Genomic DNA, 27,521 nt, shown 5'->3' on the forward strand with positions numbered 1-27,521 from the left:
ATTTTCACATGCCCTCAGGAGCGCCGAATGCTTTTAATCACGAGCAACAGTTTTTGAACAGGTTACAATCAAATTTGTTCCTTTTTGTGTTGCACTTTAAGGCAGCTAGTCACTAACTAAAGTTTGATGGATTGCTCTCCTCTGGTTACCTGCACGGCAACGACTGCTGCTGTCTGCGAGGAGATTGTTTGCGTTTCTGTGGCCAGCTTTTGTCAAACATCCTCTTCCATTTCAGTTTCTTGAAATGTTAAGTGTTCCTTTTCACCGCTGTCCATCACCACCCAGTGAATCCAAACAGGGAGCGAGCTCCTCTTCTGTCATGCAGGGAGAAATTGAGACAAAGGAGAAGAGGGAAGAATGTACTGGCTTGGTGTGATGACAGTGCTTTGTTTGAATCCACAATATCGTTGCTGGCTGCTTTAAGTCAACATGTGTGGGTGTTTTTCTTATTTTTTTAATTATATACTGCATGTAAGAGTCTTTTTTTAATGGGTTGGTATACTAACTGACATACAGTAAACTCCTATAAGTAGTATAGTCTTTATATTTATCACATGAATATGAGCGTTATAAACACTGGCCTGACTCCTAATGTAAGTAGACAGCTGAAAAGTACTTTATCCTGGTGAGAGGACCTTTGCCTTGGTAAATCTCCTTGTCACTGCGCAGCTGCTGACTATCTGCTCTCATCGGGTGCAGCTCCACAAACTGCCGAATCCAGTCTGTTGACCTTTCACTTCTTTTCTCTAACACAGCTGTAGGCTTTGAACTTTAGATCTGCTCCACATCCCCCCGTTTGGCTGCAAAACTGGCCAATCTGAAATCAAATCTCATGTCTGTTCTTCACAGGTCCCCCCTCAGATACAGAGCAGTTGCTTTTTGGCTTCTGGGAATCTGAAGCTTTTCTTCTTGAGCCAAAAGAGCTTTGACTATTACATATTTTTACTCAGTCAGGCCTGTAGCAGCTCTATGCCATCTGAAGTGATACTGAATAGGCTCCAGCTTCAGCACATGGTGAGAGCAACCGGCTCTTATGTCTTGCCTGCCTGCCATCTGGAAAATTACAGCTTTAAGTAGGCCCTTTCAGTAATTACCCTGCCAACTCTGAAGAAGGGCTCCGAACACACCGTGATGAAATCTACATGACTGATCGAGTGAGGCCATAGCAACTGAGAGTATAGTAGAAATGCAACATGCTCAAAACCTCCTCTTGTTTTTTAAGAAATGGCTACTTCTGGACACTGACATTGCTTATGATCTCTACTACAGTCTTCGTTGTATTTTTCTAAACATGGGTGAAGGTCTCAAACTCACCACAAAACCTTTAAGTTTTGTTCTTTTATTAACGAGTAAGTCAAGTTCTCTGACACTGGAAATCATTTATATCAAATGATATTTGATATAAATCTATAGTGTGTTAATAATATTATAATATCAGACTGAATCTCTAAAATACATTATTTTTGTCTGGGAATAACTGGCTGCTAGCCTATAAGCATGCTGATTTCAAGAAGAAGAGGTTTTATAATCTACTTTGCAAAAATAAGAGCTTTTTTTAGGGATCCTGGGGGAAAATGGTAAACTATATTCAAACTATAACTATATTCAAAATCAAAAATGTACATAATCAGCATTAGACAGAATAAACATGCAGCGTATCAGTGTCAAAAGTCACTCAGTGTTGAAATATAAGTTTAAATATGTAAGTTTACATACATTCGTGAATGTCTTGGTAATTTTAGGGCTTTTAACAATTTCTTAGAATTTAAAATGAATCTTTGAAAAACAAGAATTAGAGTGAACAAAGTTTGAATTTATTTGGATTTTTATCCACACAGAGTTGAAATTATACATGAACTCACTTAAATCTTTTAGTAATGAGACCCAAACTGATATTACAGAGGAAATTGGTTATGATATTCAAGAACAATCCAGGAACCACAAAGGCTCAAGTTTATGATGAATGGGAAACTGCCAGAACACCAGCATCAATGTCCACAGCCTGGAATTACTGTAATATTTATGCTAATGATGAGTGTATGCAAACTTCTGACCACAACTGACCACAACTGTAAATACAATAGCAAAATACTGTTGGAAATCACTGGACATCCTGTCGCCCCTGTCTGTTTGCTACTGGTTTTAACACTTAAAGGTCTGACTTTTACAACAATCATTAAATTGCCTCCATTTCTAGAACAATACTCTATACTCTGCTCCTAAATTATGTCTACACCAGCACACACATCCTTACTCCTCTTCCACTGGCAGGTAGTTACCTTCATAAAATATGTATCAGAGTAGTCTCCTTCATGTTCACAAATTGTTGCAACTCAGTTGCTCTAAGGCTCCATAAATGCTTTACAATACTCGTACATCATAATCGACACCTGTGCGCTCAGCAGATTTTAGCAATACGATGAACTATTCTAACACGTGATAACTCACACAGTGAAACAATGTAGTGAAGTGCTGAGAGTAAAACTGTTCTGCTTGCAGAAATGTCATATCTGGTGATCACTAAAACTTATTTAAGCAGTTACTGTTCAAACTGAGGAATGGAATTTTCAAATTTCAGGATTATGATTTTTAGAGAGTTGGCTTTAAAATTTGTATTTATTTATTTATTCTTTCAGATGGGGGCTTCTGTATAGGATTACATTTTGGGTTAGGATCATGACTTCTTGCAGTCTCAGCTGGCTGGCAACTGCAGTTCATGAAACAAAGTCAGTTCCCATAGACACCCATGTTATAAAAAGTGCTGTTTACAACCTGATGCAAAAGAATATTTTGGACCTTGCGGATACTTTTCATAACAACTGCAGGATTCTCTTTTAAATAAGTCAAAAGTTAAGAGCCTGTCTGCTTTGATTAACAGTTGTGCTTACAGGGAGTTGTAATAGACTGATGTCTCATAGGCCTTGTAGTTGCTAATTTAGTCACACAGGCCTAGACACTCGTCAGCGATCCACTTACAACCACCAGTTCCTAGGGAAAAATGTGAACTGCTCAACTGATTGGCAAGCGGTTGCTGGCTGTTGCTTGGTGATTTTGGACACAAAGAATTTCATGGTCCAATGCCAAAATCCTCTGTGGTTGGTTTTACTACCGCTTGGTGAGTAATTATGAAATTATGAAAAGTGCAACACAAACAAATGCCTATAAAGTACAATTTTTGGCTTTTGAAAAATGTTGGTTGCAGTGGTAATACACAACTTTTACTTTGAAACCAAACATCTTTCTAGTTTGTGTCACACCTTTTTAAATTTCACAACAATCAGCATGTAGTTGATGAGTGTCTGCAGACAATGCAGTGTCTTCTTTGCACTCAGCCAAAGCAATAACAAGGAGCTGCTGCACCCTTGTTGCGACCAGTTACACCTAGCAACTCCAGCAACAACTTGTACAACTTGTAGGGGGAAAGGCACCTTTCCTAGCAACTGGAGGTTGCCAGGGAGTCCCTGACTGGTCTCTAAGCCTACCTCACTGATGCCTTGTGCTACTGAACTGGACCTCTTCTCCATTATTGTGGGGTTAATACCTTCTGGAGCATTTTAAAAGAAATTTCTTAAAAATTGTCTGTTATTTAGCACCAATTAGCAGACATGTATGTGTCTCCCTTGAATCTGTTTGGTTTATGCCACATGCTAATCAAGCTAGCTAGGGCTAGATGGTAAACCTGTTGTACAAATATAGTAACTTTTCAGAAAGAAAAATAATATTCCTGTGGCCAAATCACTAAGACTTCAAAAGGAAAGCATCAAAGGGAATATATCCATACATATATCCACCTTTTGCATACAGTCTATTGTTTTAACATATCACACTCCAAAGGTCATGCCCAGGCTGGCCAATCCATTTTAAGGGTAGAGTGCTTTCAGTGTCATCTGCGAAATGTTATCCTCATGTCTAACTATTAAAATATCTTGTCCCTTTCATGCCAGCAGGGTTTTGATCCCACCTTTAATCACTGACCATTATGAAGCCATGGTGCTAATGTGGTCAGATTGATAGCTTATACTCAACCCAATCTTAACTTGTAAACTTTTGCCTTAATATTTAGTATACAGCCAAATGAGTAGTGTCTATTTTCTAATTATTGGAAGCTAAAAGTTTTCCTTTAGTCATTTGCAGTTCAAGGGGGAAAACCAAGATGTGTAACATTTGTCCGACATATGCACTACATAAGTCTGAGTTCATTAAAATCACAGCCTCCACTCTTTGTAAGCAAGACAGCTTTATACTTGCCCTGAAATAGTTCCTAGTGTGAAAATTTGTTTCCATAGCTTCCTTTCCGCAAGTTGGTATGGAGTGCTGAAAAACCACGAGCACTCCCTTGGTTTGAACCGCTGCCTGGGCCTGACAAAACATGAATGTGATTTACATTGTCCCTCCTCCAAAATGTCATTTTCAATTTGAATCCTATCAAGGGCTAATCTGGAAACTGTTACTCAGTGTGTCTTGAATATAAATTGTTTGCAGCTGAGAGTCAAAAGTGGACCGGTGGTAGCGGAGGGGAGGGGGCAATACAGCAAAGTCTCTCCTGTGAAATGCCATGTTTAGGCTGATGCACAGGAAACAAGCTCTTACCAGCCAGGAAATGAAGTGGCAAGCACAGGCCGGCTTGTATTTCCCCTCCTGCTTTCAGATGGGCCTTGTTAGTGTGGAGACATCAGGGCTCCAGCTTTTTGTTCACATAGAGCTGCAGCGTTTTAAAGATGTTAAGTGTTTGTGATGGCTGACTGGTATGTTGCTACGAGGTCTTGAGTTTCTCAGACCTCCAGAACCACTCCCCAGCTGCCCCCATCCCCCATCCCCTGCCTCTACCCTCCCTCTGTCTTTATGGTTGAGATGAGTGATGTGAAAGAGCTGAAACACACTTATGTGTAAGCAAAAGATAAAATCTCTGTGCGATACGCTGTAACAGTGAAATTTGTGGCTGTACTAAAGCTTGTGCTGTTGTTTCTCTTTTCCCATGCCATAATAAATAACAAAAAGGATTTGTGCGTTCCACTTTAGATGAGTATTGATAAAATACTCATTAATAAAATCAATGACAAAACACATCTGTTCTTTAGACTCTCTCCCTGCTCACTTGAAATACTCCAATACTGGCTGACTTGCATGAACAGCCTAAAAACCAAAATTGTCATCCACACATTTTCTAAAGATGAAAACTGGTGTTACACTGAAACAGACAAAGTATGTTTTGTGTTTCATGTTCACTCAAAGGGATGGATAAGCCTCACATCTGCCAGTGTTTTTCTACAAGTTCAGGCTGAACCTGTAGACTTTAAGAATCTGAAACGCTGACGTCAGATCAAACCAAACAGAAGCAATTAGGCAGAGAATGGTCCCTTCATCTGAAAATGAAGAATCACATCAAAACATGTCAGGTTAAAAATCACATGTGTGATACAAAACTTGTGAATTCTCTTAGCTCTCTTAAAAAAAAAAATCAATCAACTCTGGAGAATAAAGTCAGGACATTTTCCAACCTTAATCTTGACACAGAGCACACAGCAGCTTCACATGGAGTCAGACTACTGGAAACAGCGGTTTTAGAGACAGCGCAGGATGGGCAGAGTGCACTGGAGACGCGAGACCTCCCCGCTCTCCATGAATCCACTGGACAGTTAAATGCACTGTTCTCACATGGGTGCAATCTGACATCACGCAGACATTTTTTTTTTTTTACGAGGTAACCGAGTTTAAAAACTGTTTAATGTCTGATTACACTGGAACACTTGCACGTCTGGCGGGTGAGGTTCAAGGCTGCAGTGCACGTATGAAAGCAGCTTGGGTAAAAGTTAAACACTGTAGGTAATTTTTTGATCAGCTCTGGTCTTTTGTTTTTCAATTCACACAGAATTCCGATTATTAGCTATACTATGGTATCAACGCCAGTATGTTCAGGAGTAGCTAACCTTTTAGTACCATTTTAGTTGGAGGCAGGATGACAGGTGACCGAGGCTCACGTAGAAACAGATTTCCTGTTTGCATTCACATGTTCCAAGGTCAGAGCTGGCTTCATGCCCACACAAGCCCGCCGCTGCTTCTCTAAAAGGACCACCTAAGTGTGAAGGCCTGTCACGACGGTGGTGAGTAGTGATTCATAGCCTGGACCTCAGGGCTAAGCTGAAGTCAGTATAAACAATTATAGCTGAGAGGGATGTATGCTGAGTGTGTTTGTGCGTCAGAGAGTGGTGAAAAGAGAGAAAAGAGAAATACTGCTTTCTGACTGAGCTGGGACTCAGTGTACACATTTGCCTGGATTATACCTTCTTCTCACAGGGAAACAGCGATGATTCACTGTTCGGAGAGTCTAAGCTGCTCTCTTCGGCACTCACGTATGAACGGTCATAGAACACATAATGATCATGGTGCGTTAAAGGGCTGCAGTTAATGTCATAGAGCCTAAACACTGCAGTAGCATTGTGACTACCAGACACACAACAGACTTTTTCCTTAGAATTTCCACCTTTTAAACAGCCTCTGAGTTTTCTGTACATACAGTCAGTTACATAAAGGTAGCGAGGGAAAAACAAACATCTCTCTGGCCTTGTAGAATAATAAAACGATTGCCTGTAGGAGTACGAACAGAAGTAACTCCCTGTGTTATGAGGTTATTCAAGTTTGAACAGTATATTGATGGCCAAGGCCTGTGTTTATACATAATGTTGTTCACAAGACTAGCGGAAAGTTTAGAGGTGAATAAAATTGTCTTACCTCAGATACAGCTCACACCTGTAGACACATGAGGCACTTCTTTGCTGGTAGTGATGTTGAGTGTGGATATACATGTGATTGAGCGTTTATTACCCAAGTGTCATACAGACCACCTGGACTTATTTTGTAACTGTCACCGTAAGATTAGAAAACAATTCTTATATTTCTGGAACCATTTGAATTTTCTCTCCCTGTGAATGCTTTGTGCTACCATGGCTTTTTCTATCTGAAAACATTTGCATTTCACCTCAAGCACAAACGGTAACAAAGTTGCAGTCATTTAAAGAGCGCTTGTAAAATGGGCCATGAGCCTCGTGGCAAAATTAACTACATTTTTTAATAGCGTTCTGGTTTAAACTAAATTCACATTCGTATATACACTTTCATTTACAGATTTACACATAAACTATAAATAATTTTGGGACATGAAAGCAAATTAACGCTGTTTCCATATTATCATGTGGATTTTAGTATCTGAAGGCAGGTGTCTGACGTGGGGTTCAAAACCAAAGCTGACTTTCTTTGTTCTTTCTCATGAATATGGAGTATTTCTTCTTATTTTTCTTTGACCTGTGAACACATAGACACACTACTGGACTATTGCATTGAGCTAATTAGAATTTTGTGGTCTAAGAACACGGTCAATGAGAGACCACAAAACACATTTTCTGCCAAAACTCAATAATAACAAAATGATGTACTGATGACGTTTTATATGTGAAAGAACAAAGGTCAACAGAGACATCATATATTTCACAAAAAGGCTTTTCTTCCCATAATTTACTCTGTAACTCAGGAACAGAAGGGGAGAATTACATTATGTTTCACATTTGTTTGGATAACAAATTATTGGTTGTTATATTTCTGGTGCTTTTAATTGACATTGAATTCATTTAAAGTCTTAATTACACATAAAATATCAATCTGGATTGTTGTATATCAGCTGTCACATGAGAAGCTCAGCTTTCTTCTCCAGCACTGGTAACTACTTATCACAGGCAGACGTTGCATCACTTTTGCACTCCTCGTCTTATGGTTGTTTCCATCTGCCTGGAAAGAGGTTAGAAGTTGACTGGCAGAGGTCCTGTTCTTTAAGAGTTAGTGGCTCACTGCAAGGGGCTTGTTTCTATTAGGGGTGAAACAGCCGCCCGTCCATCATCCTGACAGAGCTGACAGCCATTCAGCCAAACCAGAGGAGTTTCTGCCAACAATCAAAGGGCTTTTCATTGAAGGAATTCAGTTCTGGTCTGTCATCAGGGAGGGGCGTTCCCAGCTGTCAGCAGGCCAGGGGGACACTCTGGTTCCTCCTCTGCTTTCTTTTTTCCTCTCTGGTCAGATCCATGGATTGGTCAAGAGCACACGCTCCACCCTCTCTGTCTCTCTCTGTCTCTCTCTCTCTCTGCCCTTGAAAGTCAGTGTGCCATCTTCTTTATTTATGCAAGCAATTCAGCTCAGCTGTGTTGTGTGACATTGCACAGCTGTCTGCATTGTGGCAGTTTACTTGTACGCTTTCATTATTTTTGATTTCTCATTATACCACATGTATTTTTTAGTAACTACTCTCTCCAAGTACCCTGCAGAAATGTTACTTTTCTTATTCACCACTTGAGGGAAGCAAAACCAAGGAAAACGCAAGGAAGTGCCACTGTTATCTGTAGTATTCAGATACCTGACACATTAATCCTGACTATAATAATGCAGTTATATACATTTTTAACTTGATTTTAGGATATTTCCCACCAAGCATGAAACAACCTATTTTCATCTTGCTCAGATGACTTTTTTTCACATTTTCTTTTTTTTTTTTACGTTTTGTTGCTTCTTCATCGGGTTGGATGAATGAAAACACCATTTTTTGGGCTGAAGCTATTAGTTATCTTTATTGTCATTGATTGTGACAGTTATTTTTAATAAATATTTAACTTTGCGGTATTTCAAACCCCATGAATATTGTAAAACTTAACAGTGGCTGTTTTCAAAAACTAAAGAAATTAAAAAATCATCACATGCTGATATCAGCAGTGATGATTTCTGTTTGATGCACAATTAATGCATGTTTGCTGAATAATACACAGTTGATTGACTGATAGATTACAATGGAGAAACATAACACCCTGACTTTAACACCATTCAATGTTCTTTAGTATGTTTATAGTGTGTAGCTAAACTGTGGTTTATAGTATTTCTATCTTAATATAATATAGTGTATATAGTACTTGTGTAATCTTTGCACTATATTTTCTTACCACATATTCTTTATTTTTCATGTGCATGTTTAAATGTTTCCATTTGCACCATTTTTTTTAATGTTTTGCATGTCAGGAGGTGCTAAAATAATTTCATTGTTTTGCTACCCTAGTTTGCAATGACAATAAAGCCACTCAATAAACCAATTAATAATAATTTGTAATCAAATCATTTGACAAATTTGACACACATGCACTAAATATCAACAAGCTGCTGTAACATTTATGTCTTTACTTGCGGCACAGTTTCAGAGTAGGGTACTCTCTGATGCTTCATTACATAACCAGTGAGCTGCCTGCGTGAATCAATTATTTATCTGCATGTTGTAACACTGAGGATACTTTGATTGTGACAGACACCAGCCAGACAAGGCAGATCAGTAAATGGCAGAAAAAGAAAAAAAAAACCCCACCAATCTCCACTGGATATGTGGCTGTGCAATGTGACTGCAGAGGGAAAGAACCTTCAGATAAAACATGTTTCTCCACCTAGACAGAAAGACAGCGAGGATGCTTGATTTTAAAAACAGCCCTTGGCAGTAGAGGAACCAGCACAAAATTATTTGTCTGCAGGTCTTTCCACATGGGATTTGTAATGAAGTGGTCAGAGAAGTACAGGCAAAAGAAGGAAGATATGTATTTCTCTTTGTGCTTCATGCCTCTGTCCTTTTTTATTTAACTCTCATTAAGGCAGGTAATACTGACAAAGTGGTTAAATAGGTGCAGTGCATCTTGATTTTCCTACCAGGATAATCAGCCATGACCATCTGTTCTGTAAAACATATCTGATAGCCTATAATGAAATGATTACATGCTGTAAAGGTTCAAAGCTTATTTATTTCTTTATTTTTTAAGATAGCTGAGACTTTCTCTCTGCATTCAGAGATGAAAAAACTGGCCTATTCATGTCCACAGTACAACACAAGGTAAAAACTCACCATGCTTCATTGTGAGACTGTGTCCTTCACTTCCTTTGTATATTTTCTCCTAAGTCACAGCTCTGCAAAACACTATCTGAGCTGAAGTAATAGTATATTAGTCTCCTGTCACTAAAGTTATCATTAAAATTCTTTGCTAGTTTCTTTTGAAAGCTACAATAGCCACACTTCAGCGTCTTAATGCGCACGCACAAACATAAATTTTGATCTATAATGGGTCCTCGTCTAACCAATGAAAAATCATTTATTCAGCCACCATATTTAGAGAATTTCATATATGCCGTCTGTTGGCAGATGGCGTAAATTGAATAGAATACCAGACATTTTCATATGTGTAAACAGTGCACAAGTATTTTACTAAAAGCAAGAATAATTTTGCAAATATGGCGGTGAAAAGCTTTACAACAACTACTAAATGGACCTTAAATTATGTTTTCATCCACACTTTATAATTCTATTTTTAGTGATATGAGCTATTCTGACTTCCAAGCAGATTCTTAAAGTCACCATGGAATAATGGGGAAGTAAATACACTAGCTTCTTCTTTGTTGATTTACTTTTATACAGAAACTGTGCAATAGTCTTGAGTCACTGCTCATTTCTTTATCTTTTGCTTCCTGACTTTTTTGCAATATTTAAAGTGGTCAAGGAATGTTTCTTTGTTGAATCAGTGTTGGGTCTACATTTAAAAGACCACTTAGCAAATAAACATGTTTGAATTGTATCTTTAGACAATTTATTACTAACAGCCTGTCACAAAAACTCATGATTTGTTCTCATTTATTTAAATGAATCCATGAATAATTCCAAAGATAACACAGTTACAAACATAAAATAGTATTTCTGCACCAATAAGGTGAAAATCAATGGCAACAGGTCTTAGGATCAAATCATCATCTGTGGAGGCTCTGTCATGTTTTGGGGCTGCATTTCAGCCAGTGGTGTTGGCGATCTTGTCAAAATCGATGGACTCATAAATGCAGAAAATTACCATCAGATGTCGATCCACCATGGAGTACCATCTGAAAGCATCTGATTAGCCACAGCTTCATTTTTCAGCCACATAATGACCTCAAACCCATGACCAATGCAGTTAAAGCATGGATAGAACACACAGTGGAAACACTATCAGTTATGGAGCCAGAAACTGTTTTTTGCACTATATCGTGCATTTCCATAAATGTTTTTGCACGTTTCAATAAATCACTGCACCTATTTTCCATTTTCCTAGAAAAATATATGGAAATGAGGAGTGGCTCAAGGTATGTACTGTAGTACTCTAAGTACAGTAAATGTAAACAAATAGTGTTTTACAGTCACTGAAGTGTTTTAATTTTTTCTCCCCCAAAGTTTCTTGTTTGCTGTGTTCAGACTTGATGTGGTGTTGAATGTGTGATTATTGAAGCCATCACACTGATGCATGCCCAACAAGTGCCGTCTGCTTTAAAATTCATAATAGAGTTCCGGCATTGTATCATAAAAAAGATTTGCACATAATCAAAGAAATAATCATGAGGCGAACACAGCTATTTCTAGTACACCACCATTAGTAAGAGTGTGTATTAATATTTATAGTCTGCTTCACACTATTACATTTGCATGGCAATCTAGTTTCTAAAAATGGATAAAGGACATTTCCTCTAGATTTACAAAGCAGCAGTTGGAGCGATCTCATTACTGTGATAATGTTTACACACACTGTTTAAAACCTTCACTGTAACTCATTCTCAGAGGTTATTTCTTATTATGTGTTTTTATTTTTTGAGCTCTGGTTCATAAAAAATGACTCAGAATATAAACTAGGCATATAAATATCTTAAAGGTTATTAAACATTACACGCGTCTCTTCGGGGTGTTTGTTTTCCGCACAGACATTTATGCACTGCATCTTTTTGTCAGCGTGTACCTATAGTACAGTATGTCAGACAGGATATGAGTTAGAGATGCTGCTTCTGTATGTGAGGGAGACAAAAAAAACAAAAAAAAAACAAGCACAGCGAAGAGGAAGCGAGAGCAGCAGAGAGATCAAAGACTGTGCTGGAGCCAGACTCTGTATCAAAAATGAGGTTGGAAGGCTCTCTCTCCTGTCTCCATCCAGTTCTCCCTGATCACGGACCCTGAGGAGAATAAACTCAATCCATGTTAAATTATAGATTAAGGCCCGGGTCTGGCTATGGCTTGGCAGCTGGCGGCTGAATACGCATCAAGCTGTACTGGGTTTTATACATTACTTCTGCTTCTACTGTTGCCTCACCTATTAAAATCAACATCAAACACTCTCCACAGACCAATAAGAGGATTTAACAGAGGCTGTATGAATATGTAAAGAATCTCTATACAATGTTTCAGCTTCTGTTTTGAGGCTTTGCGGATGATTCAACCTTTATCGTTACTTTTCGGTGTTTTTCTCATTGGCAGTCTTTCATGTCACTTTGCTCTTTTACCTGAGACGATTTTGAAAGTGCAAGTTCGTCTTTTCTTATGTGCTGTCAAATATAAAAAGGTAAAAAGAGATATTGTTGCTCTCCATGTTGTTCTTCAGTATTCCAAAGAGACAGGGAAATCTCAAAGCCACTGCATATCATAAATACAGATGCTGTCTATTTCAGTCACATAAACTCTATTAATATCCATACGCACAAGAAAATCAAACAAAAACACTTTACTCTACTTTTTATGAAAGACATAAGAAATAAATGCAACTTGAAATTAGAAGCATTAATTTCCAAGTTTAATGACATTCAGGTAGCAGATGTGGACAGATGTTGTTTTGTTATCTGTGATGCTGCAGATATGCACAAGCAACGTGTTTGGGGTTTTATCAACAGTGAGAGAAGCCACACCTACAGTCATGTGAAAAACAATGTGTTAACAGGCCTGTATGGAGCCATGTGAAAAACTACATCCATGCTGATTTTCCATAAAAGATTAAGAGCGTATATAGCAGAAAACTGTTTCTTATCAAATGCAAAAACGGAAGTTTGGCAGTTTGCTGGTCTGGACAAATTAGATGTGTGTTAACACAATCTTCACAACACAAGGAATGGACATCACAGAAAATTCACCATGAAGTCAGACTGTGCAGTGCTGCGAGAAACTGCAAAAAACCTCAGGGTCTACAGACCTCAGTTAGCGTCTGAAATGTTAAATTCCTAACAATTCAATACTCAGAGAACGAGCCCATCAGCCTGTTATGTTATGTTATTGTGATTCCATAGGATGTCTTATTGAAAAAATAAAACTAGTGTTGTAAAGCTTTCCCCATGCCCTTTCATTTGATATGTTACTCAATATTGTTTCTTAAAAAAAATTTCAAGGTTAACATTGTTACTGGACGCTAACAGCGACTGTCATGGTCAAATGCTTAGCCAACCTAGGTACTTAGCTCCCCCATGGCCTGGTATACTGATGTAAAGTTTGAAGATGATCCAAACCCAAACTGTGAGTTTTTACTTCAAGTTATTGCTGCTAAAACTGTTCCTACAGGCTAATGAATCATGGGGACTGCATGTTTAATTGATTCATAATCTTCCAGATCTCAGCTGCCTCAATGTGCTTCAGTGAAAGAGTGCATCAGCGTCATCCTTGGCCACATATGAAAGCACAGTGCATTGTCACATTAGGCATATTGTGTATATCATTTACAGTGGAGAATGTACTTGATGGATTATCATATTTATTCATGTATTTTATTTTATTTTTTTTGCCAATAGCCTTACAACAGTAACAATACATTCACATCATGGTGCTACTTCCTCCTTCTGAATGTCAGTAAACTTCACAATTGTCAGACGGTCTGATATAAAGAAGCAGCTACTGTAATTTTAAACAATAGCTATGACATAACTCTGGTTACATAAACACCAAACAAACAGTTTTCATGCCACAGAGTTTTATTCACAAAACCAGATGGAGACACATTTAAAACTTGCCTCTCCTTTTTGTCTGAAGTGAAACGCCGTCCTGTCTTCTCTAAGAATTTATTTTAGGGAATAATTATAAATATAGAGCCTGGTGTATGAAAAATAATGAATGTATCATTTTGGTACAGTTTGTGATCTAAAATAGAAATCTGTATCTGTTCTCGACAACAGTAGTGCAGTAGCAACATTTCGTATTTCCGTTGTAATACTTTCATGCAAAACAAATCTCATTGGGCAGTCGAAGGCATCGAGATAATGTCCAGCGTCAATATTAAATATGATGCATGCAGTTTCAACACAATCACCATGCATCGGCAAATAAATGAAAGCATAGTGTAAAGTGCCATGAAAGAGTATTTGCCCTATTCCTGATTTCTTAGTTTTAGTATTCCTCAGACTTAAATGTTTCAAACCATCAAACAAATTTCAATATTATAAAATTAGGAAAAGATAACCAGAGTAAATACAAAATGCAGTTTAAAAATAATGATTTCATTTACTAAAAGCCATCCGTACCTACCCAGCCGTATTTGAAAAATTAATTGGCTCCTAAGCAAAGTAGCTGTTTGTGCCACCCTTGGCAGCAGGACTTGAAATTAAGCATTTGTGATAGCTAGCAATGAGTCTTTCACATTGCTATTAAGGAATTCTGGCCCACTCTTCTTTGCAGAATAGTTTTTATTCAGACAGATTGTAGAGTTAGGATGCATGAAGAAAGCATCTCAATTGGATTTCAATTTTTTTTTTTTTTTGGAGCCATTGGACTTGCTGGCGTGTTTTGGGTCACTGTCCTGCATTGTCTTTAGAGCACAAACTGATGGCTGGACATTCTCCTCCAGGGTTTACCAGAAGAATTCATGGTTCAGTCGGTTACAGCAAGTCGTCCAGGTCCTGAAGCAGAAAGCACCTCCGGACCATCACACTACCACCACCATGTTTGACTGTTGGCATGATGTGTTCTTTTCCTGAAATGATGGTTAGTTTTATGTCAGGTGTAATGGGACTCAAACCTTTTAAAAAAGTTCAACTTTTGCTTCATCAGTCCACAGAGTTTTGACAAATGTGAGCTCAGCTATGTCCTCTTCCTGGTCAGCAGTGGTTTTCTCCTTGGAGTTCTCCCATGGATGTCATTTTTGTTTAGTTTCTTTCTTATTGTTGAATAATGAACTCTGACCTGAAGTGAAGCAAGTGAGGCAAGTGAGGCCTGCGGTTCTTTAGATGCAGTTCTGGGTTCTTTGGAGTAATTTTGTTAGGAAGGTTCACCACTGTTCCAAGTTTTCTCAATTTGTGGATAGTGCTGTCCTTACCGCTGTGGTTCACTGGAGTCCTAAAGCTTTAGAAATGGCTTTGTAACCCTTTCCAGACTGATAGATATCAGTGACTTTGTTTCTCAGCTGTTGCTTTTTGAGGACTTTTAACCTACTTCACTTTGTCAAATAGGTTCCATTTAAGTGATTCCTTGATTCAACAGGTCTGGTAATCAGTTCTGGGTTTAGCTCATGAAACTGGACTCAGCTTTTTTCTTTTATATGAAAACGCGGTTAATCAAATTATTTTCATGATTTTCATTATTTTCAATGAGGCAGGCCATGACTTCACATAGATTAGGTTTGGCTAGCTTTTTTCCTTAATAAATGAAGTCATCATTTATCATTTCTTTGATTATCTGAAACATGTAAGTGTGACAAAAATACACAAAGCTTAGAAATCAGTAAGGGGGAAAATACTTTTCATGGCACCGTATATACTGTATGTACACAATCTGCTTTATGAAACTTCCAGTTGGATATTTTTCCATATTTTATATGTACAACACCGAAATCTTGTAAAGGCCATAGTACGGGCACTGAGGAGTCTTCTTTTTTAGCGAGAGTAAGACAAACTCATCCCACTGTGTGTAGTTTAAAGACAGTAAACAATAAAATTAGTAGCATACAGTTGGGGCACATGTAAAGAGAAAGTAGATCTAACACTGAACTGAACACATGGACATGGACTTATAGGCATTCATGTATTTTTCTCAATCAAGTGAGCATTCATTAAACATTTTATGAGACTGGAAATTAAACTATCCCGCTGCAATAAATTATTTTAAGACCCATTAAATAACTACCTAACCATGATATAACACAGACTCACACACACAGAGAGACACGTGCATACAACAAGCCAGCAGACTTTAAATTTTAACCCTGACCTCTTGTTTGAGTCTTTGACGCATATCTGCCTGTTTTCCCCCAGAAAATACACGTGTTGCACACAACAAGCGGCTGGCCAAACAGTTCAATTAACCCACAAACACTGAAAATTACACCATATAGCCAAAGACTTGCAACTGAGGTACCACAGCCTTATCCAGAACACAATCATGCTCCAGTAAACATTCATAATGGCAATTTATATGATTTGTCACAGTGATTCTTTTTTGTTTTGTAAAGGCATTCCAATAGTTTTGGGATTTCTAACACAGTTCCCATTAAAAATATTATAATATTAAGAGACCTTCTTTGGTTTCTTATTCATCCTTCATTCTTATTCAATTCTCATTCATCCCATGACAAGCTCTCAGTTACATCTGAGAGCTGAGGGAGGTCTGAGGGAGTCTGACCAGTAGGGATAAAGCTCAGTCCTGAGTTTAACGTAGTGCTTGGGACACCTAGCAGATGAAAGCTGCTTTTCATTTACCAATAGTGGGTAGTGCATTTCTCATCAAATCAGAGGACATTTGAATGTTTTCAACTTAATGCAAAGCTTGCCAAACACTTAGCTTATTTTACTTCTTTCCTGCAGATGCTATGTTTCCATCTCCTTGTTTTCTCTGCATCTTTGATCCTAACTGCACTTTGACCCAAACACTGAGTTTTCGACTGGCTTCGCAGTTTCTCTAGACTCTAGGTTTTCATTGTTTTCTCCATCTTCTTCACCTGACTCAGTGTTCTGACCTGATTCTGTACTCTGATTAGACACCGAAGCTCTGCGTGTCTGCTGATAGGATGAGCAGAGATCCTGCCATTTCTTTCGATTGGCATCGATGCCATCCATCATTGGCTGTAACTTTCTGTTGAGTTTCAGCAGTGCCTGGAGAGAAAGAATGATATTAATAGTTTAATTACTATTACCTTTTCATAAGACCTAAATGCTTAACTTAAATCATAAAGGGTTGTCTGACCTGGTAAAGAGGTTTACAGATCCCATCAATCCATTCAAGCTGTAAGGCAGGTAGTTCATCTTTGCGATTGCGGTCAAAGATTGCCTAGAGAGAGATCTAGTTATATTAAGAAAATTGTGGAAAATTGTGTGACTGACTTTTAAAGCTTCCTTACTTACTGCTGGGATTAACTTAAGCTCTGACCTCTCCCTATCACCTTGCTCGAAGAATTCACTTGTAACCAGCTCTGCAACCTGTGCAGATCGAGGGAAACAAATTAGTTAACTCTAAAAATGATGTACCAGTTTGCTGTTAATAATGGCTTAAACGTACTTTGTTATTTTGTCCTTATTTTAATTTAAATTAAATGAGAAGAACAATTATCTTTCTATTAGTATGGTACTATTATGGGTCATGCTAACGCATCACATGCATTATTTTAGAAAAAAAAAACACATGCACAGGACTGTAAACTAAGCTTTGGAAATATAATTTGGTTGTGTATAAAAAAAATCAAATGAGTGTTTGTGTCCAAGTAAAATTAAGTAAATGGATTAGTGAGCTAATTTAATTTAATGAGAAAGCTCTAGGAAACATGCATCCTTGACCTAGATAGAACAACTGTATGGGTCAAGGATGCAAAAAAAAACTTTTTAAATGGCCTTTAGGAAGTGCCCTTATGCTCTTTTTGGAAAAGTCCCAAAGAAACTGAAGCGATGTTTGTGGCACTACCTTAGATGGATTTTTTAATCTAATCTATCCTCCAGTGTCCTGTACCTGTAACATATTCATGACATGGATATATTATAAGAATCCTCTTAATATAGCCATGGCTCAGGGCCACTAGGAAGCAAGTGCATATTCCGGAGTGTATGGAAAAGACCTTCTTTGGTTGTATTGCAATTATGTACTTCTTAGCATATATTGGGGAAAAAAAGAAGATGTATCACAATAAGGATTATTATAAATGCAGCTTCTAACAATATCACAATGCCCTGGTGTATAAGGTCATGTACACAACCTAGCATCCTTTCTGGCCATTCGGACCCATACATAGCAAGAGCAGCTGCGTTAATAATTACTATCAGTGATTAAAACATTAGCAGCCTGGATGAAGGGATAGTGAAAGGCTCAAACCTGTTTGGATATCTTCCAGGGACGAGTGACTGCACCCAGATCGCATGCTGTCATCAACATAGACCTGTTGATGACATTAAAGCTCATTTCCATCTCTTTTTTTTAAATTCAGTTATAGTTTGTGTTATTTTGATTTATTTGTATATAAATGTAGAAACCTGAGAACTTCTCTGTGTCCTTCATCAGTCCAGCTGAACTCTCCAGACAGAACATATTCAAAAAACTTGGTTCTGCGCCTTGCAATTAAAAGAGATAATCAAGGACAGAAAAAAAAGTTGAAGCACAATTTGTCCCCCTCCCCATCTTGGTAACCACCCAAGTGGAAGAGCTTTGTAATGACAAAAAAATGTGAAAATTATTGTTCAGAATATGGTAATACATCCAATAATTTATAATGATGTATGTAAGTTTACAAGTCACAAACTATTTTGGCCTTGAATGCCGTGAGGAAAAAAAAGCAACACTTACTCAAAGTGCAAAGTAAGGTCTGTGGAGAGAATAGCCTGCTTCAATAGTTGCATCATGTTGCTGTACTCTTTAGAGCTTAGGTTTGCAAAGATATTGTGACCCTGTGAAATAAAAACACAATAGCATGCAATACAGTGGGTACACACGCAAAAGCAGACGAGGATGAGTAATAGTGGCTAAAATGTCTCCTTAAATCCAATGCACCGGTAAAGTCATTGCTCACTGTCAAAAGAAGCTCCCTTTAGAAATGTTAATTAGCAGCGTGTTTGGACTTTCTCTGTCCGCTGCTAAAAGAAATCGATAAAAAAACACGGATCCCAATGATCAAACTGATTTTCACCTGAGACAAAGCAGCCCCTCGACTTTACTCGAACTTTTTAAACAGTGGCTTTCTGTTAGCCTAATGGTCTCAGTCCAACACTTTTAAATTGAATGAAGTCTGTGCATTTGTGTTTTCTGTTATTTTGAATGTGTTTTCTTGCTGAGCTGATGTTTAGTTTAATCTAAAGGGACAGAAATTGCCGACTAGCCTCAGGCCATAGCATGTATTACTGATCCACAATTGAGCTGATTAAATAACATTTCAAAAATACACCAATGTCTGTCCTTGATTTTTTTTTTTTGACTCTGGTATTTTCGTTTCATATTCAAACCGCTATCTATAAGAAAATAAAGAAAAAAATATTAATTTATCTATCTAACTGACACCATATGACGTTATTTATTCAAATTAATCATCAAGATTTCATTAAGGATTAAGTAAATATTATTTTCTTTTATCAGTTGGAAGTTACAGAACCTTGAACAAGGAAAGCAAACTATTAAGATAAAAAAAAGAAACCTCTGCAAAAACATAAGAATTACATGGAATTTATCAAAAAATAGAAAAATATTAGCCTGACCTCACTTTGCAGGATCATGACTGCATGGTTGAAGTGATGATGCTCCAGGGTGGCTGATGTCCCGTAAAGCAGGGCCAGAGCAGAACCTGTCCTGCAGGAACAACAGAGTAGTTACACTTCTCTGCATTAACAAGACACCAGTTCCAAAATCCACAGGCCTCTGTGGCGTACTTAGCTTGAAATGCATTGTTGGTGCCTCTGTGGTCTAAGTCATGGCACAAACAGCCAACCATCAGTGCCAATATCTCTGCATCTGACAGGACATCCTGGAAACTTGCTGTCTACACAATGCAAAGCAGATGGCCACATTCTTACTGAGTAATTTTAAATCTATTCTGTTTCATTTATTTTAACTAAATATTTAATGTACTTTTATAGGATATTTTGCATCAGTTAGGATAGGATAGGACATAGAAGCAACCCTAAGCAATAAGAGACCAAATCCACCACCATATGACTTCTTAGAAATACCTTGGATATACCTCTTAGAAATTTTTATATAGTTTATTCCATAGATCTATCTATTTGTGGGCATGCAAAACAACTTTACATCATTGCTTCTGTAAGATATACATCTGACTTTTTTTGCTCTATGTTAAAATTTACCGTGATCATAACGAACATGCACTGCGACACATTGAAAGCATGCCTCCAGTTATGGTATGCCACAGTTCGATAGTTCTTCCTCACAGTCAGAAGCCAGCGGCACAAAACCTACAGACAGATATACAGAAGGTATGATCATGTTTATGTATGGATGGATAAACATATTACAGGGCACATTTCATGGCCTTACCTCATAGTCAATTTTAAACTTTTGGACAACACCAAGTTCCAGAAACATCCTGAGAGAAGCCGTGATCATGGCGTCGTTGTCCAATGAAAAGTCGTTGAAGTGAAACTCATCAATGCCTAACTCACTGCTCAGGGGGATCTTGGCAGCCTTAGGGGGAGAGGACAGTGCTGTCAGTCACAGAGTGCCACTGAAGGATGACAGCATAGGCAAACAGCCTTCCGGTTTACGTTGCACCTTTATCTACTGACACATTTCACTATTTTCCTGATGTTGGTATAGTGCCTTTATGCATTATATAATGTTTTTATTTGATTAGTTCTGAGGATTACCTTCAGTCTGTCAACTTCCACCTTGGAGCAGGTAGCGTGATAGGACAACATCTGAAAAACAGAAAATAATGCAAAACACTGATGTATTAAAAAAAAAAAAAACTGTCCCAGATAGTGAGGTGATGTCATGAGGGGATGGCCTAAATAACATAAGACTAGCTCTCTAATGTACACTCACTGCTAAAAAAGATAATTAATATTTACCAAGAGTGTTGATGTTTTTTATCTGTATTCACCGTCCTATGTAATCAGATCAAAGTAAATATGTATCTGCTTTTAAAGCCAATTTGTTGCTATATTTTGGCGTCTCTAATCACAAAAAAATCCATCAGGTGATGAAAGAAACATCAAAGATTGTGTGACAGAAATACAGCTGTGTTTGTTGTCCTTGATGAAAACTGAGCAGACCTGCACGTGTATTTATCATTAATAATTTAAAAGCAACTAAAATATTTATGGTAAAGAAGAGGAATCATGTTTTCTGAGGATAATGTGACTGCTCAGGTTAGATACTGGGCACTGGAACAGAACGCAGACTGAGACACCAATGAATGTAAAGAGCCTCTGCTAAGATTAGCAGTAACAGTGGTGACACAGCATTTTTCTGGAATCGATAATTTCTCATACAGGTAGTTTGAATTCATTTTACCGTGTGTCCTAAAATATGTTTTCATTTCAGAGTAGTGTCACTGAAAATTATTATTTTTTCCCGTATATACCACATATTTCTAATACTGCTCCCAAATTGCTTAGTAATTTGTAATATCTTACAGTTTTGGAATTGTAAGATTTAGCATTAAGTTTATTGAAGTTTGCTTTTTTCCCACAATAAATATAGACCCATTTATGAATAAGAGTTGATTGGATTATTGCTACAGCTTATATTGTTATTGATACCATTGACCATAGTATTTTACTGCAGAGATCAGAACACACTGAAAGTATTAAAGGAATCCAGCTCTGCAACAGCGCGACTCTATCTGATAGATTCCAATTTGTGTGTGTAAATGGAGAGTTACACATAAAAGTTAGTCATGGAGCTCCACAGCGTTGCATGCTGGTATCAATACTTTTAATATTTTACATGCTTCCCTTAGGCTGTATATTTAGAAGACATTACAGATATTTCCATTGCTATGCAGATGACACTCAGCTTTATTTACTCATTCACACTGTCCTGAATCTCTAAAATTAGCAATATTCTGTTTCAAAGTGATGCTGAAAAGCTACTTCATGCACTTATCTAATACTATTACTCTTGTAATTCATTATTTTCAGGGCACTCTAAAAGCTCCCTGAAAAACCTTCAGTTGATCCAAAACAAGAGTACCGACAGGGACCAGAAAGAGAGATCATATATCTCCCATATTAGTTTCTCTTCACTGGCTCACTGTTAAATTTAGAATAGAATTAAAAATAAATTTCCTTACATACAAAGTAATCAGGTAAATGTAAATAGAAGGTAGTAGTAAATATACATCAAATTACAGTACCATATTTTCCTAACAGCTCACCTTTCTATCAGGCTGCTGGCCTACTTTTTATTTGTAGAGTTTCTAAAAGTAGAATGGTAGGCAGAACCTTCAGCTTTCAGGCTCCCTTTTTCCTTCGTACTCTTATAAAATGCTTCCTTATTTAGGGTTGTGTGATTGATGGGGTTTTCTTTCTAATTTTGTTGGGTCTTTACTCTTACTTTGATGCAACTATAGTTGTGAACTTGCACTATATAAATAAAATTGATTTGAATTGATATCAGATTATACTACCCATTTGATAGACTGGTAACTTGTGTAAACCACCACTCTCCTGTGTCAACTAGAAAGGCTTCAGCTCCTCTGCAACCCTAGTTAGAGAACTGGTTAAGAAAATGGATGGATGGATTACATGGAATCATCAAAACATAAAAGAAAACATAAAGTAAAGCGCTGTACAAATACAGGCCATTTACCATAAAAGAAAACTGGCACATGACAAAAAAAAAGAAATTATTGTATAGAAAAAGATACATAAATATCTTTTATCCTCCAGAGAGACATAGAGTGATGGATAGAAGAACAGGCTTACATCCAGTGCTACAGACTGTTTAGCCCATGTCTTCTTAACTTGATTGTACATCATTGTGTTGTTGATTCCAAGGCCACAGAATATCACAAATGCCTGCACACAAACAACAGGCCAGAGGAAAAATATGAAACATGAAAAGAACCTGCGGATCTACAGTGTCACAGTGCAGACCAAACAGAAGGTTGCTAGTGTAGCTTAACCTCAAATAGCCTCTGATCTGCATCATCGAAGGTCTTCCTGTCCAGGCGGTTCAGAATTTGTGCAACCCCTGTGGAAAATATACATAAATCATGACTATAACATGAGGACTTGTTTCCAGTGAAACAAAACTGATTATTTTCTGGTTCACTTACCAATTATCTGATGAGTTCGATTCCAGATAGGAACACATAACACTGATCTGATATGAAACCCTGAAGCTTGATCTGCCTGCAAAGAGAGAAGCCATTTTTTACTTTTTTTGGGGGGGGGGAACTGATATTCTTGCAGTGATAACAACGGTGCAAATGACTCATATTATCTGACTGTTTTTTAAATAAAAGCCTCAGATCTGATAAATACACTACACTGTGTATACCTCAGCATCAAAGCGTGGGTCCTGGCACACATCACTGATGTTAACAGGCAGTCCTGTTGAAGCCACCAGCTCAGCAATACTGTTATTGATTAGCCAGTCAGAACAGGATAACTTCTCCATGCTGATGTGGGCACTATTACAAAGAGGAAGCAACAGTCAAACATTAATATACAGAAACACTGACTACAAATTTTATCACAGTGAAATGCAAGTCTTCTTTTAATGTTAATCATATTTGTGTTTATTGTAATTCTGCAGTAGTGATCTATGAGCAAAATCTCCTTAACCTGATGTCACGGTCCACATTGCACAAAGGAGACATGAGTTCAAATGTCTTTGAGAACTTCACAACCTATGAGAAAAATCATATATCACTGCAATCAGAAATAAAGTCATTCAGCAAATTAAAAAAAAAAAAGGTTATAATGACTTTGGTTTAGTTATACACTGAAAATCAAGCAGCAGATGAATCTGTGAGGAAATGGGAAAAGAAAGGTCTCACAGGTGAGTCAATGTCCTCCAGAAGAAGCACAGAGCAACGTTCACACTGCAGCAGAGTCAGCGCTCGCTGCATGATCTTCCTGACAATCTTTTCCAGGTCGGTCTGTTCCTCAAACAGGTCATTGACCACCTCCAGCAAAGCCTGTAGCAGCAACAATAAACACCGTAACTTCATTTGTTCATTACACAAACATATTTCCACATTCCTGATAGAATATCACGCTGCTGAAGTTAATGTAAGCCTAACTTGTGAAAGGCAAGCATACAGCATGTTAATGTGTTTTGGAGTGATTATTGTGTTCAGTTATGTTTTTGTAAAAGCACAGTTTAAAACTTCTCACCCTGCTCCTTTCATACTCCTTGCGAGACTCTGAAAACAACTTAGCATTGGAAATCGATATTCCACAGAATGGTAGATACATCTGCAGCACCTGAATGAAAGCACAAAAAAGTGGAGAAAGGCATGCACAATGTCTGCATGCTAATAATGACATAAAGCCGAATAAGAGAACCAGAAAGAGTAAATGCACATACAAAGATCATGATGGAGTCAGCTGCTTCTCAGTGCAAATTTCTCTCAAATAGATTTGCTGTTAATGAAGTACTGATTCAGAGAAAGAGACTTAGTAAGACATCAAAGGCCTTAAAATGTCTGGACAAGCTGCCGGATGAAGCTTTTTCTCCTCCCTATTTTTACAGTCTTTGTTGCTGAAAAATAGTTTCTGAGGTTGCTCTGCCAAAGTTATATTTAGTGCTTTGTTTTATATACACTTGAAAAAGAAGCTTAAATCTCTCACAGCTTCTTTGAAGTTGAGCGTTAGAGCATACTATACGGATTCACAATGCATTTATTTCCACAAGTTTTTTCTGCCACCTTGTGGATGAATTTGTCAGTGCAACTGGTCTGCACGCAGAAGCAAACTTGTGATTTTTACAAACTGTAAATATCAGCATTGATGCAGTTTTTTGTCTTTGTTTTGTTTTTACCAAACCCTCCAATCTCCAGGATGTACGAAATATTATTGTCTCGTCAGCAAACTCTGAGAATTAAATTGTACTCATAAGCAGCGGAGCCGTAAATGAAGCTATAACACACATATATTCTAGTAAGCCCATTTCAACTGGAACAGGGAGCAACTGAAAGTAACACTTTTCTTACTGTGTGTATGCACAGGCGAACGTATTTAATGCTCCACGCTTGAGTAAAAGCTTGACCTCTTCTCTTCCATTTTCTTGTGTTTTGATTCCAAGGGAACACTTTACCCCTCTCCGCAGCCATTAAGATGCAAATTACAAACAATATTTCCAGTTGCATGGCAAGTGTTAGTGTTGGGTGGTGGGGTAGACGATGCACCAGTTAAATTTAACTCCCTCGTTAAATGCCCTTAATGGCGCGATAAGTAATATTGAAGAAGATGAATATGAATGTGAAGCCCGCTGGTACGACAGGCGAATGATTTTCTTCTCTTCAGCATAACAGAGCCTCACCTTCTCGTCATCCTCAGTAAATGGGGTGCCGATTGGATTTTTGTTAATAGCTTGTACAACACCTATGACTTCTCCATCACTGTTGCAGATGGCCATACAGAGGATGGACTGAGTCTTGTACCCGGTCAGCTTGTCAATCTCATCACTGAAGCGGTGATCCTGGAATTGTGGTTATATAAACATACAGGCTATTACATATTTATTGACTGGAGTCCACATTAAAAAACACACACACACATCCCAGCTCTACATTCCTTCACCATATGCGCGTTTGTCTCGTAAAGCCTATGATAAAGCATCCGCAGCGTTTAGGTCTGACTCTTGGGCTTGTAAATTTGAGTCTCTGTTGATTGAAACTGTTTTTACTATAAGCAGAGAGACTCTTGTACCCCTCACTGGCACGTACCTATGCTGCTGGAGTAGTAGATCGCATGTTTCCTTAGTTTCCCAAGCAGCCCGGGGCGATGATATAATGATGTGGTGCTCAAGTCTAGCATATAATACCAGATTTAGTTTGTGGGGGGAAAAAATATAGTGATTGGTTTTCCTTTTCTTTGACTATTGTATTTTTTGTATCCAAAAGAACCTGCATTTGGTATTCGGAACGACGTGCGCAGTTGAAGTTCTGAGGAGTGGGATAGTTTTGCCAACACCTGAATACCTCTGCTGGCAAAAACCAAAACAAAAAAGTCCCATTACTTTGAAAAAGACACACATTTGTGGATGCTTTTAACTTGGGAATGCAGCTGAAGGTGGACCTGAAACCTGATGTGTATTGCAGAAATTTTTCTTTTACTACTACAAAACTCGGGTCCAATACCCGACATCATCATGTACTGATATCCGCCAGCTTAAATGGACGCACATAAATTAAGAATACAAATTCTATTGATCATAACGGTGTACACTTTACCTCATATGCGTTTGAGATGTTTACAGTCTCCCCGTGCTCTGCCACATATCCAATGATACCTTTCCCCCATGGCACTTGCACTTCATTGGAGTTAAGAGTGCTAGATGATGGTCTGACTGTAGTGCCTGAATGCACATCAAAGAACTTGGAAACCAGAGTCCTCTTGTGAGGGGGTCCTTCAACGAGGAAAAGCGAACACCTGTCTGCATCCACAAGAATGCAGACATTGATCAGGATTTTATAACTCAGATTTGTTAAGTCCAACTCGTTGGAGATATCTTTCACGAGCTCTAAGAAAAACTCCCTCTCGTTGGTTTCTTTAAGTCTGTATTTATAGTCAATGGCGCTGGATGCGTACTGAGGCACATTGACCCTGGACTCCAGCAGGGCGCTCAGGATGTGCGCGGTAGTGGGAGGCAGTGAACTGGCTTTACGCAGGAGCGCACGGCGCCTCATGCTGGACTGGGACTCGTGTTCGCTCAAACTCACGTGCTCGTCGTATGTCCAGTGTGCAGTGGTGGCTTTGGACCGAGCAAAGTTCCGTCGCAGCTCCATGTGGGACGATCTGCGCCGGAGTCCGTCAGCACTGGTCGGCCACAGTGGGTCCATGGCAGCGCCCCGCTTCTCCTCGACAGAGGACACTTTCGACGGCTGATGCTCCTTCAACCACCTGCTAACCTGGTCACATTTGGCTTTCCGAACGAGATACTCCTCGAACAGATCCGGGTGGCAATCCAAAAACGCCTCTATATCCGAGAAGTCAAACGCTGTCATAGTGAAAGCAGCTGTGAAGACCAAATGAGATTCTTAAATGTAACAGAGCAGGAGTTAGATGGGAGTGAGGGAGTGAGGCAGCTACATTCGAGCTTCACAGAGAAGTGATGAGCTCAAAACATTTTTATATGCATTCCTAGTATGACCCAGTATAGTTCCCCTTGTTCTCCCCCAAAATACAGGCAGCAGAAGTGGTCAAATAAATTCACTTTTCACAAGAGACGAGCTACAGCTGTCCGTCAAACGAGAGATTGAGCTGTTTCTCTGGGGATTTCTGTGGAATAGTATGCAGAGGTGTGGAAAAACACAGCGCCTATTCTCCCCAGCAATAAAAAACAGAAAAAAGAAAAGACAACTGCAGGGCAGTGTCTTTAGTGCCTCTCTTTATTCTGTACCACCAGAGACACTCAGCTCACCATAAAGTCAGTGATGTTTCAGTTACATTTACAGGAAAAACGCTGTTTTTAATGTACATTTAAATAATGAAGCTGTTTGAACAGATGGCCAAAGTAAACATGCACATTGTATTTTAAATGTGATGGATGGATGGATGGATGGATGGATGGATGGATGGATGGATGGATGGAT

At 38.4% G+C, this 27,521-nt stretch overlaps 2 protein-coding genes across 2 annotated transcripts in view; one reads left to right on the plus strand and one right to left on the minus strand.

Moving 5' to 3' along the window:
* spmip4 (sperm microtubule inner protein 4) overlaps positions 1–27,521 on the plus strand; it is a 47,076-nt gene that overhangs the window by 11,881 nt on the left and 7,674 nt on the right. The gene's annotated exons all lie outside the window — the stretch shown is intronic.
* Positions 13,318–27,196, minus strand: pde11al (phosphodiesterase 11a, like). The gene is made up of 20 exons (XM_004541474.3): positions 26,160–27,196; positions 25,247–25,405; positions 24,100–24,189; positions 23,760–23,900; positions 23,545–23,609; positions 23,258–23,390; positions 23,034–23,109; positions 22,881–22,948; positions 22,681–22,773; positions 20,617–20,667; positions 20,288–20,434; positions 20,098–20,205; positions 19,663–19,772; positions 19,492–19,582; positions 18,590–18,690; positions 18,280–18,357; positions 18,122–18,185; positions 17,164–17,238; positions 17,006–17,089; positions 13,318–16,914 (listed from the first exon to the last, which is right to left on the minus strand). The coding sequence occupies exons 1-20, from the start codon at positions 26,931–26,933 to the stop codon at positions 16,669–16,671; spliced, it is 2,754 nt and encodes a 917-aa protein (XP_004541531.1). The 5' UTR covers positions 26,934–27,196; the 3' UTR covers positions 13,318–16,668.

This window comes from Maylandia zebra, linkage group LG11 (assembly GCF_041146795.1).
Source record: "Maylandia zebra isolate NMK-2024a linkage group LG11, Mzebra_GT3a, whole genome shotgun sequence".
NCBI classification, from domain to species: Eukaryota; Metazoa; Chordata; class Actinopteri; order Cichliformes; family Cichlidae; genus Maylandia; species Maylandia zebra.

Excerpts from the sequence above, each read along its gene's own strand:
- pde11al (XM_004541474.3), bottom strand. The coding sequence starts at position 26,933 with ATGACAGCGTTTGACTTCTCGGATATAGAGGCGTTTTTGGATTGCCAC. Across the intron at positions 20,435-20,616 it reads TGGAAGTTGACAGACTGAAG|GCTGCCAAGATCCCCCTGAG; the intron begins GTAATCCTCAGA and ends TCTCCCCCTAAG. Across the intron at positions 17,239-18,121 it reads CCTGGAAGATATCCAAACAG|GTTGCAGAGCTGGTTACAAG; the intron begins GTTTGAGCCTTT and ends CGATCTGCACAG.